Source organism: Nerophis lumbriciformis, linkage group LG13 (assembly GCF_033978685.3).
Source record: "Nerophis lumbriciformis linkage group LG13, RoL_Nlum_v2.1, whole genome shotgun sequence".
Taxonomy (NCBI): domain Eukaryota; kingdom Metazoa; phylum Chordata; class Actinopteri; order Syngnathiformes; family Syngnathidae; genus Nerophis; species Nerophis lumbriciformis.
In genome coordinates this window covers 36,977,179-36,992,920 of record NC_084560.2, presented here as the reverse complement: position 1 = coordinate 36,992,920, position 15,742 = coordinate 36,977,179, and the positions used below count along the sequence as shown (strand labels likewise).

Here is a 15,742-nt window from a genome sequence, read left to right as displayed (position 1 = left end):
ACTAAGTTAAGTTAAGGAAGAGAAAAGGAGGTCAGTGCTGCCTTCAAAACAAAAAAAAAGCTGCTCTGCTGGGCGACGTCATGTCTTCAAATCATAGAAAAATTAAAAACTCTCCAAAAACAACAAAAAGTGTGGCACGAGTGGGTTGGCGCACAAAAACTATTTGGTCCAGAGCAGCAGTGGGCGGGGCTAACCAAGGCAAGGGGGCGGGGCCTGATAAGAAGTTTATCAGGCGCAAACAGCAGCTGCGGGGGCGTGGAGAGGTCGCCGACCTTACGCAACTTCTTTCCCAGCAGCGGCTAATAATAAGAATGGCGTGAGGTCATCCGGAGGGGGCGGGGCTTGTGGCCGCCGCCCGTTGCCCACACATGGGGTCCGACCACAGCAGGCCGGGGGGGGGAGACCAGGATAATTTTAGCGGCGGGGTTAGGGTTGCAGGTGATGTCGCCGCACAGATCCTCCATAAAAGACAAGAGCGCTCACTCTGCTGGCGAACATAAAACTGTTTTAACATGATTCACTTTTTGGCAAAATTAATTAAAAGTAAATTCTCCTTTTGGACCAAAACAAGAACCAGAACCACCAACCCAAACTTTCAATTGTGCTCTTTTTTTCTCCCTGTTTTTACTTTTATCATTTTTTTTTTTCTGTCTTTTCACCTGGGCGTCCAACATCAGTTGCAGGGCAGCCATGTTGGAATGTTGCGGTTGGCCACGTAGTAGTTGCTGAAGTTGCTGTCGCGCACGTACGGCGCCGGCTGGTAGTAGCAGGTGACGCAGGAGGCGTCGGGGATGGCGTTCTGCTCGGCGAGCACGCGGAAGGCCATGAGCGAGATGAGGTGCAGCGTCTGGCGGCGCTCGTGTCCCATGAGGCAGACGGTGCTCTCGTTGACCACGCGGCGGAGGATCATGAGGTAGTCGTACTTGCTGGCGTCCTCGCCCACAAAGTGGCTGTGCAGGTAGGCCTCCACCTTGCGCTGCTGCTCGCCGATGTCGGGGAAGTCGATGAAGAAGCGCGAGCACATGTAGCGCTCCAGCGCCTTCAGCTCCTCCTCGCTGGCGGGCCGGAAGTCGCGCACCAGCAGGTTGCAGTACTTGAGCAGGCCGCCGCCGCGGATCTCCTCGGGCCGCCGCGTGGCGATGAGCTTGTCGCGCAGGTGGCCCAGCGCCTCCTGGAAGTCGCCGTACACGCTCTCGCCGCGCACGGCCGGGTGGCGGGCGGGCGTCATGGCCACGTCTGAGTGGTAGAAGGCCAACATGGAGTCCAGGACGATCTGGAAGGAGTCCACGCTGAACTCGAACTGGCGGCGGATGGAGTCCACGAACTTGAGCTCCACGTTGCGCCCGTGCTTGTTGGACAGCGAGATCAGGCTCCAGCGGTCCTGCTCCGTGCAGACCTTGGCCAGCTTCTGCACGTAGGCCTCCTTCAAGGTCACCGCCGTGATCTTCTCCTTGTTGACGCCGTCGGGCAGGAAGTCCAGCAGGGTGCCCAGCACCACGTCGCGCACCAGCCGGAAGTCGGCCTCGTGCGGCAGGTCCACGCGGAAGATGAGGTCCAGGTCCTTGTAGCTCCAGCCCACGTCCTGCACCAGCACGTGGCTCGCCGTGGAGCCGTTGAGGCGCACGTCCTTCACGCGCACGCCGCTCAGCGCCAGGCTGGAGCGCACGCGCGCCACGATGTCCCTCAGGCGCACCTCCAGCGTGGGGAAGTTGCCGCGGCCGTGGACCGGGACCACCTCGCTCAGGACCTCGTCCAGGCGACTCACTTGCTCCCACGTCAGGACGCTCTGTGCCTCCTCGGCGGCCATCTTGTCGCAGCGGTTACTTCAGCTGAGGGGCGAGCAAACACCTGTCAGTCATGTGATGCCAAGCCCCGCCCACACAAAACATTCAGCTCAAAGATTCTGCTGAATTTCTCCACATTGCCCAAAAATGCCAGAATTTGCAGCTTTTCCAGAAAGTTGTGGCAAAAACTTACATATATTTTTTAAAATGTGTATTTAAAAAATACATTTTAAGAAACCATATTTATTGAAAAGATATATATTTGTTTAAAAAAAACAGAAATATTTATTCAAAAAATATTAAAAGAAATATATACATTTAAAAATATATAGTTTCAAAAAATATAGAAATATTTACAAAAATTACATAAATGTTTTTTTTTTTAGGATTTATTTAAAAACAATAAACAAATATTTTTTAAACTATTCAAAAGACAGATTTGTTAAAAAAATATATAGAAATATTTATTTAAAAAATTTATAAAAATAGAAATATTTACAAAAAATAGATACCGCATCTTTCGGAGTATAAGTCACACCGGCCGAAAATGCATAATAAAGAAAAAAACATATAAGTCGCACTGGAGTATAAGTCGCATTTTTTGGGGAAATGTATTTGATAAAGCCCAACACCAAGAATAGACATTTGAAAGGCAATTTAAAATAAATAAAGAATAGTGAACAACAGGCTGAATAAGTGTACGTTATATGAGGCATAAATAACCAACTGAGAACGTGCCTGGTATGTTAACGTAACATATTATGGTAAGAGTCAAATAACTATAACATATAGAACATACGTTTACCAAACAATCTGTCACTCCTAATCGCTAAATCCCATGAAATCTTCTTCCTCGGTGTCGCTTCTAAACAACTCTGCCAACTCCACATATAGGTCTAGTCTCTAACGTGAATGAAATAAATATTTGATATTTTACGGTAATGTGTTAATCATTTCACACATAAGTCGCTCCTGAGTAGAAGTCGCGTGATAAAAACTGCGATTTATAATCCGAAAAATACGGTAATTAAAAAAATGTATATTTGTAAAAATACAAATATATATAAAAATATTTATAAAACAAAATATACAATATATAAAGATAAAAAACGTAAATACCATGAAAAGGTGCGTTATTGTTTGTGCCACGGCGCCCTCTTTGGGACAAGTTCACTTACTGCATGTGCTGCAGTGTCCTTCCATTTAGAGCTTTGAACCGGAAGTATTAGTGCTGTTCCGTCTTCTAGACATCCATAGCGTTTCTGCTCATATGGATTCTTCATCACTCCAAGCAACATTTGCAAGGTTTACAACATAACAAAAACAATTCTTACTTACTAAAGCATCCCGTGTGTGATGTCTGTAGGAGTGTTTTCATGCATATTTGTACGTGCTACCGTAATGTAATCAAGTTAGCGTTGTTAGCATTAGCTGTATTGTTTCAGTTTCACAAATTGCTCAGTAAATTCGCCAAAACGTCACAGCGGAGTTATTGAGTCTGTTTAGCTGATTGGAGAGCTTGCTTGCACAGCTCGTGGGTCCATGACCATGACTTCTGTTTTGTTTGATCAGCCGTTTTACTGCCGTGTTACAGACACTGTTTGGAAACAATTAAGGTATGTAAACAAAAATTTCTGCGTAAATAACTCATTTCACCACGGCTTATAGTCAGTCCGGTGCAGCTAATATATGGAAAAAATGTTTTTCCTTTTAAAATTTAATGGGTGTATCTCAGGTCTGGGCAATTATTTTGACTCGGGGGGCCACATTTAGAGAAAAAAATTTGTCTGGGGGCCGGCATATCTATTTTTAGGAACACTAATACAAAACCTCACAATAATGTCTGATTGAATGCTAAAAACTTCATGACAGACCGCCTTAAAAAACGTAATGGAATTTGAAATTTTTCTATGAACGATAAAACACTGAATATTGACAAAAAAGGAATGTCACACCCTCTTTCGATCGACATTTTACAATCAAGTAAAACGCAACAAAAATGCAACAGTGAAATATGAACGCGAAGGGTACAAAATAAACCAACCTACAATCTGATATATCTGCTACATCACTAAGCTTTAGAACTTTGTTGTGAAAATCTCCTTCCACGTCTGTGGAAACGCTTCCCACCCACACTGCTTGGTGCCTCGTCTGAGCTGCTGTGATGTTGATTACCATAGTAACTAATTAGATGACCATAGTAACTAATTAGATGACCATAGTAACTAGTATATCATCCAAAAAAGTGCAGATTCCAAGCATTGTAAGACTTAGTACAGTTGAAGACTTACGGTCATTAGAAAACATGACTGCACATCATAATGGCAGCTACACTTTCCATCTTAAACATCTACAAAAAAATGATTTGGGAATGTCCGGCGGGCCAGATTGAAAAGCTTAACGGGCCGCATGTGGCCCCCGGGCCTTAATTTGCCCAGAGTCTGGTGTAGCTTACACACCAGTCTACAGTTTGGAAAATACAGTATTTTTTTCCGGCAAAATGCAAAGTTGAACACATTTAGTAAGAAAAAGTAATTGCAGGTGTTGAGTTTGACACCTGTACTGTACATTATTAATGCACTTGTTGCTGCTACATCCTACTTCTTCATACAATATTATCTCAGTTTCTTTTTAAAGGAAATTGCGTGCGACACTTTTCACAACACAAATTCTTCAAGGTAGTGCGTGACAACCAATTAAAGTTGTTATGTTAGAAACAACTAATTATTTTAATGGTTTTTAGCACACGCCTGAAAAACTTCAAAAGCTGACAGTTAATTAAAATGTGCAGGTGTCCTATTTAGTCTTTAGAAAGTTGCTCACCATTTCAACATTAGGAAGGAACTTTCCACAGCTGCTTCATACCACTGATAATTATGGCTAACCAGTGGACACTTTCATCGAAACTACAAACACCGCTACAGGAAATAAAGAATGGTGGACTGGCAACGACGACAAATGGGCAACATAGTTTCATAAATATCTTGAATTTACATACCAAATACACAAAAACAGCGCAAACAGGCAAAAAAAAAAAAAAAAAAAGTTTTGCTTTTAAACAAGCAAACGGTACTTGAAATGTAGCTGTATGTAGTAATAATACTCCAAAAACTACTTGAAATGTAGCTGTATGTACTAATACTCCAAAAACTACTTGAAATGTAGCTGTATGTAGTAATACGACAAAAACTACTTGAAATGTAGCTGTATGTTGTAATAATACTACAAAAACTACTTGAAATGTAGCTGTATGTAGTAATACGACAAAAACTACTTGAAATATAGCTGTAATACCACAAAAACTACTTGAAAAGTAGCTGTATGTAGTAGTAATACTACAAAAACTACTTGAAATGTAGCTGTATGTAGTAGTAATACTACAAAAACTACTTGAAATGTAGCTGTATGTAGTAATACTACAAAAACTACTTGAAATGTAGCTGTATGTAGTAGTAATACGACAAAAACTACTTGAAATGTAGCTGTATGTAGTAGTAATACGACAAAAACTACTTGAAATGTAGCTGTATGAAGTAATGACAAAAACTACATGAAATTCAACTGTATGTAGTAGTAATACTACAAAAACTACTTGAAATGTAGCTGTATGTAGTAGTAATATGACAAAAACTACTTGAAATGTAGCTGTATGTAGTAGTAATACGACAAAAACTACTTGAAATGTAGCTGTATGTAGTAGTAATATTACAAAAACTACTTGAAATGTAGCTGTATGTAGTAGTAATATTACAAAAACTACTTGAAATGTAGCTGTATGTAGTAGCAATACGACAAAAACTACTTGAAATGTAGCTGTATGTAGTAGCAATACGACAAAAACTACTTGAAATGTAGCTGTATGTAGTAGTAATACGACAAACTACTTGAAATGTAGCTGTATGTAGTAATACTACAAAAAACACTTGAAATTTAGCTGTATGTAGTAATACTACAAAAACTACTTGAAATGTAGCTGTATGTAGTAGTAATATTACAAAAACTACTTGAAATGTAGTTGTATGTAGTAGTAATATTACAAAAACTACTTGAAATGTAGCTGTATGTAGTAGTAATATTACAAAAACTACCGCTACTTGAAATGTAGCTGTATGTAGTAGTAATACTACAAAAACTACTTGAAATGTAGCTGTATGTAGTAGTAATACGACAAAAACTACTTGAAATGTAGCTGTATGTAGTAGTAATACGACAAAAACTACTTGAAATGTAGCTGTATGTAGTAGTAATACGACACAAACTACTTGAAATGTAGCTGTATGTAGTAGTAATACGACAAAAACTACTTGAAATGTAGCTGTATGTAGTAATAATACTACAAAAACTACTTGAAATGTAGCTGTATGTAGTAATACTACAAAAACTACTTGAAATGTAGCTGTATGAAGTAATACGACAAAAACTACTTGAAATGTAGCTGTATGTAGTAATACTACAAAAACTACTTGAAATGTAGCTGTATGTAGTAATACTACAAAAACTACTTGAAATGTAGCTGTATGTAGTAATACTACAAAAACTACTTGAAATGTAGCTGTATGTAGTAATACTACAAAAACTACTTGAAATGTAGCTGTATGTAGTAATACTACAAAAACTACTTGAAATGTAGCTGTATGTAGTAATACTACAAAAACTACTTGAAATGTAGCTGTATGAAGTAATACGACAAAAACTACTTGAAATGTAGCTGTATGAAGTAATACGACAAAAACTACTTGAAATGTAGCTGTATGTAGTAATACTACAAAAACTACTTGAAATGTAGCTGTATGTAGTAATACTACAAAAACTACTTGAAATGTAGCTGTATGTAGTAATACTACAAAAACTACTTGAAATGTAGCTGTATGTAGTAATACTACAAAAACTACTTGAAATGTAGCTGTATGTAGTAATACGACAAAAACTACTTGAAATGTAGCTGTATGTAGTAGTAATACGACAAAAATTACTTGAAATGTAGCTGTATGAAGTAATAATACTACAAAAACTACTTGAAATGTAGCTGTATGTAGTAGTAATACTACAAAAACTACTTGAAATGTAGCTGTATGTAGTAGTAATATTACAAAAACTACTTGAAATGTAGCTGTATGTAGTAGTAATATTACAAAAACTACTTGAAATGTAGCTGTATGTAGTAGCAATACTACAAAAACTACTTGAAATGTAGCTGTATGTAGTAGTAATATTACAAAAACTACTTGAAATGTAGCTGTATGTAGTAGCAATACTACAAAAACTACTTGAAATGTAGCTGTATGTAGTAATACGACAAAAACTACTTGAAATGTAGCTGTATGTAGTAGTAATACGACAAAAACTACTTGAAATGTAGCTGTATGTAGTAGTAATACGACAAAAACTACTTGAAATGTAGCTGTATGTAGTAGTAATACGACAAAAACTACTTGAAATGTAGCTGTATGTAGTAGTAATACGACAAAAACTACTTGAAATGTAGCTGTATGTAGTAGTAATACGACACAAACTACTTGAAATGTAGCTGTATGTAGTAGTAATACGACAAAAACTACTTGAAATGTAGCTGTATGTAGTAATAATACTACAAAAACTACTTGAAATGTAGCTGTATGTAGTAATACTACAAAAACTACTTGAAATGTAGCTGTATGAAGTAATACGACAAAAACTACTTGAAATGTAGCTGTATGTAGTAATACTACAAAAACTACTTGAAATGTAGCTGTATGTAGTAATACTACAAAAACTACTTGAAATGTAGCTGTATGTAGTAATACTACAAAAACTACTTGAAATGTAGCTGTATGTAGTAATACTACAAAAACTACTTGAAATGTAGCTGTATGTAGTAATACTACAAAAACTACTTGAAATGTAGCTGTATGAAGTAATACGACAAAAACTACTTGAAATGTAGCTGTATGTAGTAATACTACAAAAACTACTTGAAATGTAGCTGTATGTAGTAATACTACAAAAACTACTTGAAATGTAGCTGTATGTAGTAATACTACAAAAACTACTTGAAATGTAGCTGTATGTAGTAATACTACAAAAACTACTTGAAATGTAGCTGTATGTAGTAATACGACAAAAACTACTTGAAATGTAGCTGTATGTAGTAGTAATACGACAAAAATTACTTGAAATGTAGCTGTATGAAGTAATAATACTACAAAAACTACTTGAAATGTAGCTGTATGTAGTAGTAATACTACAAAAACTACTTGAAATGTAGCTGTATGTAGTAGTAATATTACAAAAACTACTTGAAATGTAGCTGTATGTAGTAGTAATATTACAAAAACTACTTGAAATGTAGCTGTATGTAGTAGCAATACTACAAAAACTACTTGAAATGTAGCTGTATGTAGTAGTAATATTACAAAAACTACTTGAAATGTAGCTGTATGTAGTAGCAATACTACAAAAACTACTTGAAATGTAGCTGTATGTAGTAATACGACAAAAACTACTTGAAATGTAGCTGTATGTAGTAGTAATACGACAAAAACTACTTGAAATGTAGCTGTATGTAGTAGTAATACGACAAAAACTACTTGAAATGTAGCTGTATGTAGTAGTAATACGACAAAAACTACTTGAAATGTAGCTGTATGTAGTAGTAATACGACAAAAACTACTTGAAATGTAGCTGTATGTAGTAGTAATACGACAAAAACTACTTGAAATGTAGCTGTATGTAGTAATAATACTACAAAAACTACTTGAAATGTAGCTGTATGTGGTAATACTACAAAAACTACTTGAAATGTAGCTGTATGTGGTAATACTACAAAAACTACTTGAAATGTAGCTGTATGTAGTAATAATACTACAAAAACTACTTGAAATGTAGCTGTATGTAGTAATACAACAAAAACTACTTGAAATTCAACTGTATGTAATACTACAAAAACTACTTGAAATGTAGCTGTATGTAGTAATACTACAAAAACTACTTGAAATGTAGCTGTATGTAGTAGTAATACGACAAAAACTACTTGAAATGTAGCTGTATGTAGTAGTAATACGACAAAAACTACTTCAAATGTAGCTGTATGTAGTAGTAATACTACAAAAACTACTTGAAATGTAGCTGTATGTAGTAATAATACTACAAAAACTACTTGAAATGTAGCTGTATGTAGTAATAATACGACAAAAACTACTTGAAATGTAGCTGTATGTAGTAGTAATACGACAAAAACTACTTGAAATGTAGCTCTATGTAGTAATACTACAAAAACTACTTGAAATGTAGCTGTATGTAGTAATACAACAAACACTACTTGAAATTTAGCTGTGTGTAGTAATACTACAAAAAACACTTGAAATGTAGCTGTATGTAGTGATACTACAAAAACTACTTAAAATGTAGTTGTATGTAGTAATAATATGACAAAAACTACTTGAAATGTAGCTGTATGTAGTAATACTACAAAAACTACTTGAAATGTAGCTTTATGTAGTAATACTACAAAAACTACTTGAAATGTAGCTGTATGTAGTAATACAACAAACACTACTTGAAATGTAGCTGTGTGTAGTAATACTACAAAAACCACTTGAAATGTAGCTGTATGTAGTGATACTACAAAAACTACTTAAAATGTAGTTGTATGTAGTAATATGACAAAAACTACTTGAAATTCAACTGTATGTAATACTACAAAAACTACTTGAAATGTAGCTGTATGTAGTAATAATACTACAAAAACTACTTGAAATGTAGCTGTATGTAGTAGTAATACGACAAAAACTACTTGAAATTCAACTGTATGTAATAATACTACAAAAACTACTTGAAATGTAGCTGTATGTAGTAGTAATACGACAAAAACTACTTGAAATGTAGCTGTATGAAGTAATATGACAAAAACTACTTGAAATGTAGCTGTATGAAGTAATATGACAAAAACTACTTGAAATGTAGCCGTATGAAGTAATAATACTACAAAAACTACTTGAAATGTAGCTGTATGTATTAATACGACAAAAACTACTTGAAATGTAGCTGTATGTAGTAATACGACAAAAACTACTTGAAATGTACTTGAAATGTAGCTGTAATACTACAAAAACTACTTCAAATGTAGCTGTATGTAGTAGTAATACTACAAAAACTACTTGAAATGTAGCTGTATGTAGTAATACTACAAAAACTACTTGAAATGTAGCTGTATGTCGTAATACTACAAAAACTACTTGAAATGTAGCTGTATGTAGTAGTAATACGACAAAAACTACTTGAAATGTAGCTCTATGTAGTAATACTACAAAAACTACTTGAAAAGTAGCTGTATGTAGTAATACAACAAACACTACTTGAAATTTAGCTGTGTGTAGTAATACTACAAAAAACACTTGAAATGTAGCTGTATGTAGTGATACTACAAAAACTACTTAAAATGTAGTTGTATGTAGTAATATGACAAAAACTACTTGAAATTTAGCTGTATGTAGTAATACTACAAAAACTACTTGAAATGTAGCTGTATGTAGTAGTAATACGACAAAAACTACTTGAAATTCAACTGTATGTAATAATACTACAAAAACTACTTGAAATGTAGCTGTATGTAGTAGTAATACGACAAAAACTACTTGAAATGTAGCTGTATGAAGTAATATGACAAAAACTACTTGAAATGTAGCTGTATGAAGTAATAATACTACAAAAACTACTTGAAATGTAGCTGTATGAAGTAATACTACAAAAACTACTTGAAATGTAGCTGTATGTAGTAATAATACTACAAAAACTACTTCAAATGTAGCTGTATGTAGTAGTAATACTACAAAAACTACTTGAAATGTAGCTGTATGTAGTAATACTACAAAAACTACTTGAAATGTAGCTGTATGTCGTAATACTACAAAAACTACTTGAAATGTAGCTGTATGTAGTAATACTACAAAAACTACTTGAAATGTAGCTGTATGTAGTAATACAACAAACACTACTTGAAATGTAGCTGTGTGTAGTAATACTACAAAAACCACTTGAAATGTAGCTGTATGTAGTGATACTACAAAAACTACTTAAAATGTAGTTGTATGTAGTAATAATATGACAAAAACTACTTGAAATTCAACTGTATGTAATACTACAAAAACTACTTGAAATGTAGCTGTATGTAGTAATAATACTACAAAAACTACTTGAAATGTAGCTGTATGTAGTAGTAATACGACAAAAACTACTTGAAATTCAACTGTATGTAATAATACTACAAAAACTACTTGAAATGTAGCTGTATGTAGTAGTAATACGACAAAAACTACTTGAAATGTAGCTGTATGAAGTAATATGACAAAAACTACTTGAAATGTAGCTGTATGAAGTAATATGACAAAAACTACTTGAAATGTAGCCGTATGAAGTAATAATACTACAAAAACTACTTGAAATGTAGCTGTATGTATTAATACGACAAAAACTACTTGAAATGTAGCTGTATGTAGTAATACGACAAAAACTACTTGAAATGTACTTGAAATGTAGCTGTAATACTACAAAAACTACTTGAAATGTAGCTGTATGTAGTAGTAATACTACAAAAACTACTTGAAATGTAGCTGTATGTAGTAATACTACAAAAACTACTTGAAATGTAGCTGTATGAATATGACAAAAACTACATGAAATTCAGCTGTATGTAGTAATACTACAAAAACTACTTGAAATGTAGCTGTATGTAGTAATATGACAAAAACTATTTGAAATTCAGCTGTATGTAATAATACTACAAAAACTACTTGAAATGTAGCTGTATGTAGTAGTAATACGACAAAAACTACTTGAAATGTAGCTGTATGAAGTAATATGACAAAAACTACTTGAAATGTAGCCGTATGAAGTAATAATACTACAAAAACTACTTGAAATGTAGCTGTATGTAGTAATACGACAAAAACTACTTGAAATGTAGCTGTATGTAGTAATATGACAAAAACTACTTGAAATGTACTTGAAATGTAGCTGTAATACTACAAAAACTACTTGAAATGTAGCTGTATGTAGTAGTAATACTACAAAAACTACTTGAAATGTAACTGTATGTAGTAATACTACAAAAACTACTTGAAATGTAGCTCTATGAATATGACAAAAACTACATGAAATTCAGCTGTATGTAGTAATACTACAAAAACTACTTGAAATGTAGCTGTATGTAGTAGTAATACTACAAAAACTACTTGAAATGTAACTGTATGTAGTAATACTACAAAAACTACTTGAAATGTAGCTGTATGAATATGACAAAAACTACATGAAATTCAGCTGTATGTAGTAATACTACAAAAACTACTTGAAATGTAGCTGTATGTAGTACCGTAATATGACAAAAACTATTTGAAATTCAGCTGTATATAGTAATACTACAAAAACTACTTGAAATGTAGCTGTATGAAGTAATACTACAAAAACTACTTGAAATGTAGCTGTGTGTAGTAATAATACGACAAAAACTACTTGAAATGTAGCTGTATGTAGTAATACGACAAACACTACTTGAAATGTAGCTGTATGAATATGACAAAAACTACTTGAAATTCAGCTGTATGTAGTAATACTACAAAAACTACTTGAAATGTAGCTGTATGTAGTAATATGACAAAAACTACTTGAAATTCAGCTGTATGTAGTAATACTAAAAAACTACTTGAAATGTAGCTGTATGTGGTAATATGACAAAAACTACTTGAAATTCAGCTGTATGTAGTAATACTACAAAAACTACTTGAAATGTAGCTGTATGTAGTAATATGACAAAAACTACTTGAAATTCAGCTGTATGTAGTAATACTAAAAAACTACTTGAAATGTAGCTGTATGTAGTAATATGACAAAAACTACTTGAAATTCAGCTGTATGTAATACTACAAAAACTACTTGAAATGTAGCTGTATGTAGTAATAATACTACAAAAACTACTTGACATGTACAAAACCCTAAACCAGTGAAGTTGGCACGTTGTGTAAATGGTAAATAAAACAGAATACAATGATTTGCAAATCATTTTCAACTTGTATTCAATTGAATAGACTTCAAAGACAAGCTATTTAATGTTTGAACTGAGAAACTTCATTTTTTGTGTGCAAATAATCATTAACTGAAAATTTAACGGCAGCAACATGTTGCAAATAAGTTGGCACAAGGGCATTTTTACCACTGTGTTACATGGCCTTTCCTTAGCAGAGCTTTAACTTGCACTTACAAGTGTAGAACTGTACAAACTGGAGTTACTGACAGTGGTTTTCTGAAGTGTTCCTGAGCCCATGTGGTGATATCCTTTACACACTGTCGCTTTTTGATGCAGTACCGCTTGAGGGATCGAAAGTCACATGCTTACCACTTACGTGCAGTGATTTCTCCAGATTCTCTGAACCTTTTGATGATATTACGCAGCGTAGATGGTGAAATGCCTAAATTCCTTGCGATAGCTCGTTGAGAAATGTTGTTCTTTAACAATTTGCTCAGGCATTTGTTGACAAAGTGGTGACCCTCGCCCCATCCTTGTTTGTGAATGACTGAGCATTTCATGGAAGCTGCTTTTATACCCAATCATGGCACCCACCTGTTCCCAATTAGCCTGTTCACCTGTGGGATGTTCCAAATAAGTGTTTGATGAGCATTCCTCAACTTTATCACTCTTTTTTGCCACTTGTGCCAGCTTTTTTGAAACATGTTGCAGGCATCAAATTCCAAATGAGCTAATATTTGCAAAAAAATAACGTTTTCCAGTTCAAACATTAAGTATCTTGTCTTTGCAGTCTATTCAATTGAATATTGGTTGAAAAGGATTTGCAAATCATTGTATTGTTTTTATTTACCATTTACACAACGTGCCACCTTCATTTGTTTTGGGGTTTGTAGCTGTATGTAGTAATAATACTACAAAAACTACTTGAAGTGTAGCTGTATGTAGTAATACTACAAAAACTACATGAAATGTAGCAGTATGTAGTAATAATATTACAAAAACTACTTGAAGTGTACCAAAGTGTATCCCTTGCAGACTGTATTGATATATAATGTAGGAACCAGAATATTAATAACAGAAAGAAACAACCCTTTTGTGTGAATGGGGGAGGGAGGTTTTTTTTTGGGTTGGTGTACTAATTGTAAGTGTATCTTGTGTTTTTTATGTTGATTTAATAAAAAATAAAAAATAAACGATACCGATAATTTAAAAAAATGATACCGATAATTTCCGATATTACATTCTAAAGCATTTATCGGCCGATAATATCGGACATCTCTACTTGTAATCTAAAATAAAATAAAAATTAAAAAGTCTAATCAAAATCAGCGACAGGGACTGTTGCTAATATTCTCAGTTCGACTCCTCCAAGCACCATAATAAACAATGATCTTTACAGAGAACCCAAAAAAGTATTTATTAAAAAAAAGAAGAAATCAACAAAAAGTACATTAAATTGTTCAAATACATCTTATCCTAGTTTTTGTCGTCATCAAAACGTCACGAAAAAGACAAAACATGGGACGTCAAGAGTGGGGGGGAGACGCACGCACGCGCACGCGCACCAGTGGGACGTCAAGAGTGGGGACGCACGCACACGCAGTTCTAGAATCCTCACGCGCTCGGTCCTTTTATTCCAGAAGTGCTGAGACAATAAATGTTGGTCTTTTTGAAAAACAACCTTGGACTAATTAAAATAATTTGACAGCTCAATGAGTCAATGACTTACTTCAATGACGATAAGAAGAAAAATAAAGTTAAGTTTAAAAAACAGTGACGTCGGCTAGCTAGCAAGTTGGAGTGTTAGTTAGGAGGTTGACTAGTGAGCTAGTTAGCAGGTGTGCTAGTTAGCAAGTTTCCTTGTTTAAAAGTCACCAAAACGACAGGCGACAACTCGCACAGCTGCTCGCCATCGAGCTTCAAGTAGGAATCTTCCAAAACTCACACGTTTCGCTCAAAAAGCGGAGGTCAAACTTCCGTAAGTTCCGGACAAGAGATGGAAATATGATACGTACGTTCCCAAAAGAGCTCCCCGCAGGCATTCAGAGTGTTCGTGACGGGGTTTGGAAGCCGGCAAGCAGGGAGAGGATGTTACATATCCTCGGTGTGCCCAGCCAGCATGAGTCCGCTCAGGGTGCTTCGAGCGCGGACACGACAACACCGTTAGCTCGCTAAGTTCAAGCGTCCTCTTGAACACGCCGGCGCCAGTTTTTATACTACCGCAGCACGACACGAAAACAAATAGTACGCCTCCGCGCCGTGACGTAGTCCTCGCCTCTTGATTATTTCTGCTTTTTAGAACCATTACTTTGCGATTCTATTTTTTTCCCAGTAATTTATACACTCTAAAAATAACATTAGTAGTAAATAAAAAACCTTACAGTGACTTATGAAGCCAAAGTGGAACGAGGTTGAGTTAGTGCGTATCAACGCGCCCTTTCGAGCCCTCTGATTGGTCGCAAAGGCGTTTTGGCGTTGCCAGGTGACCAAAGCATACGTATAGCAGCTTTAATTGAATAAAAAAAACTGTAGACGGACAAATATCATCTTATTTTTAAAGGTAATTGTATCATTTTATTTTATGACAAATGTATGCATTATTAAAAATTCTGCGTTTACCATGAATTGATTTACGTGGACCCCGAGTTGAAAAACTTATTGGGGTGTTACCATTTAGTGGTCAATTGAACGGAATATGTACAGTACTGTGCAATCTACTAATAAAAGCTTCAATCAATCAATCAATCAATACAAATCACGTGACTTCAAACTAGACACCTCATTGGCTGGTTCTGAGACAGGATCGATTGCTTCAGTCTTTCTTTACTGGAAGTGAGTCTTGGAGCTACAAACATTTCTGCACTGGATTTTTTTACACACTGAATTTTAAAACACTATTTTGACAAAGTGGATTAAAAAAAAAACACGAATTTTGCTGACAAATTTTATTCAACAAAATTG

General features: G+C 35.2%; 1 protein-coding gene across 1 annotated transcript in view; it reads right to left on the bottom strand.

Annotated features, from left to right (window-relative positions):
- Positions 1–14,982, bottom strand: part of tent5c (terminal nucleotidyltransferase 5C) — a 15,608-nt gene extending 626 nt beyond the window's left edge. Inside the window, exons 1-2 of the mRNA XM_061970881.2 lie at positions 14,797–14,982; positions 1–1,829 (exon numbers count right to left, since the gene is read on the bottom strand). The exon at positions 1–1,829 is cut by the window's left edge and continues 626 nt beyond it. Coding sequence (XP_061826865.1) covers positions 674–1,807 — 1,134 coding nt within the window. The 5' untranslated portion in view covers positions 1,808–1,829; positions 14,797–14,982 and the 3' untranslated portion in view covers positions 1–673. The remainder of the gene's footprint in view (positions 1,830–14,796) is intronic.
- Positions 14,983–15,742: the final 760 nt, after the last annotated feature.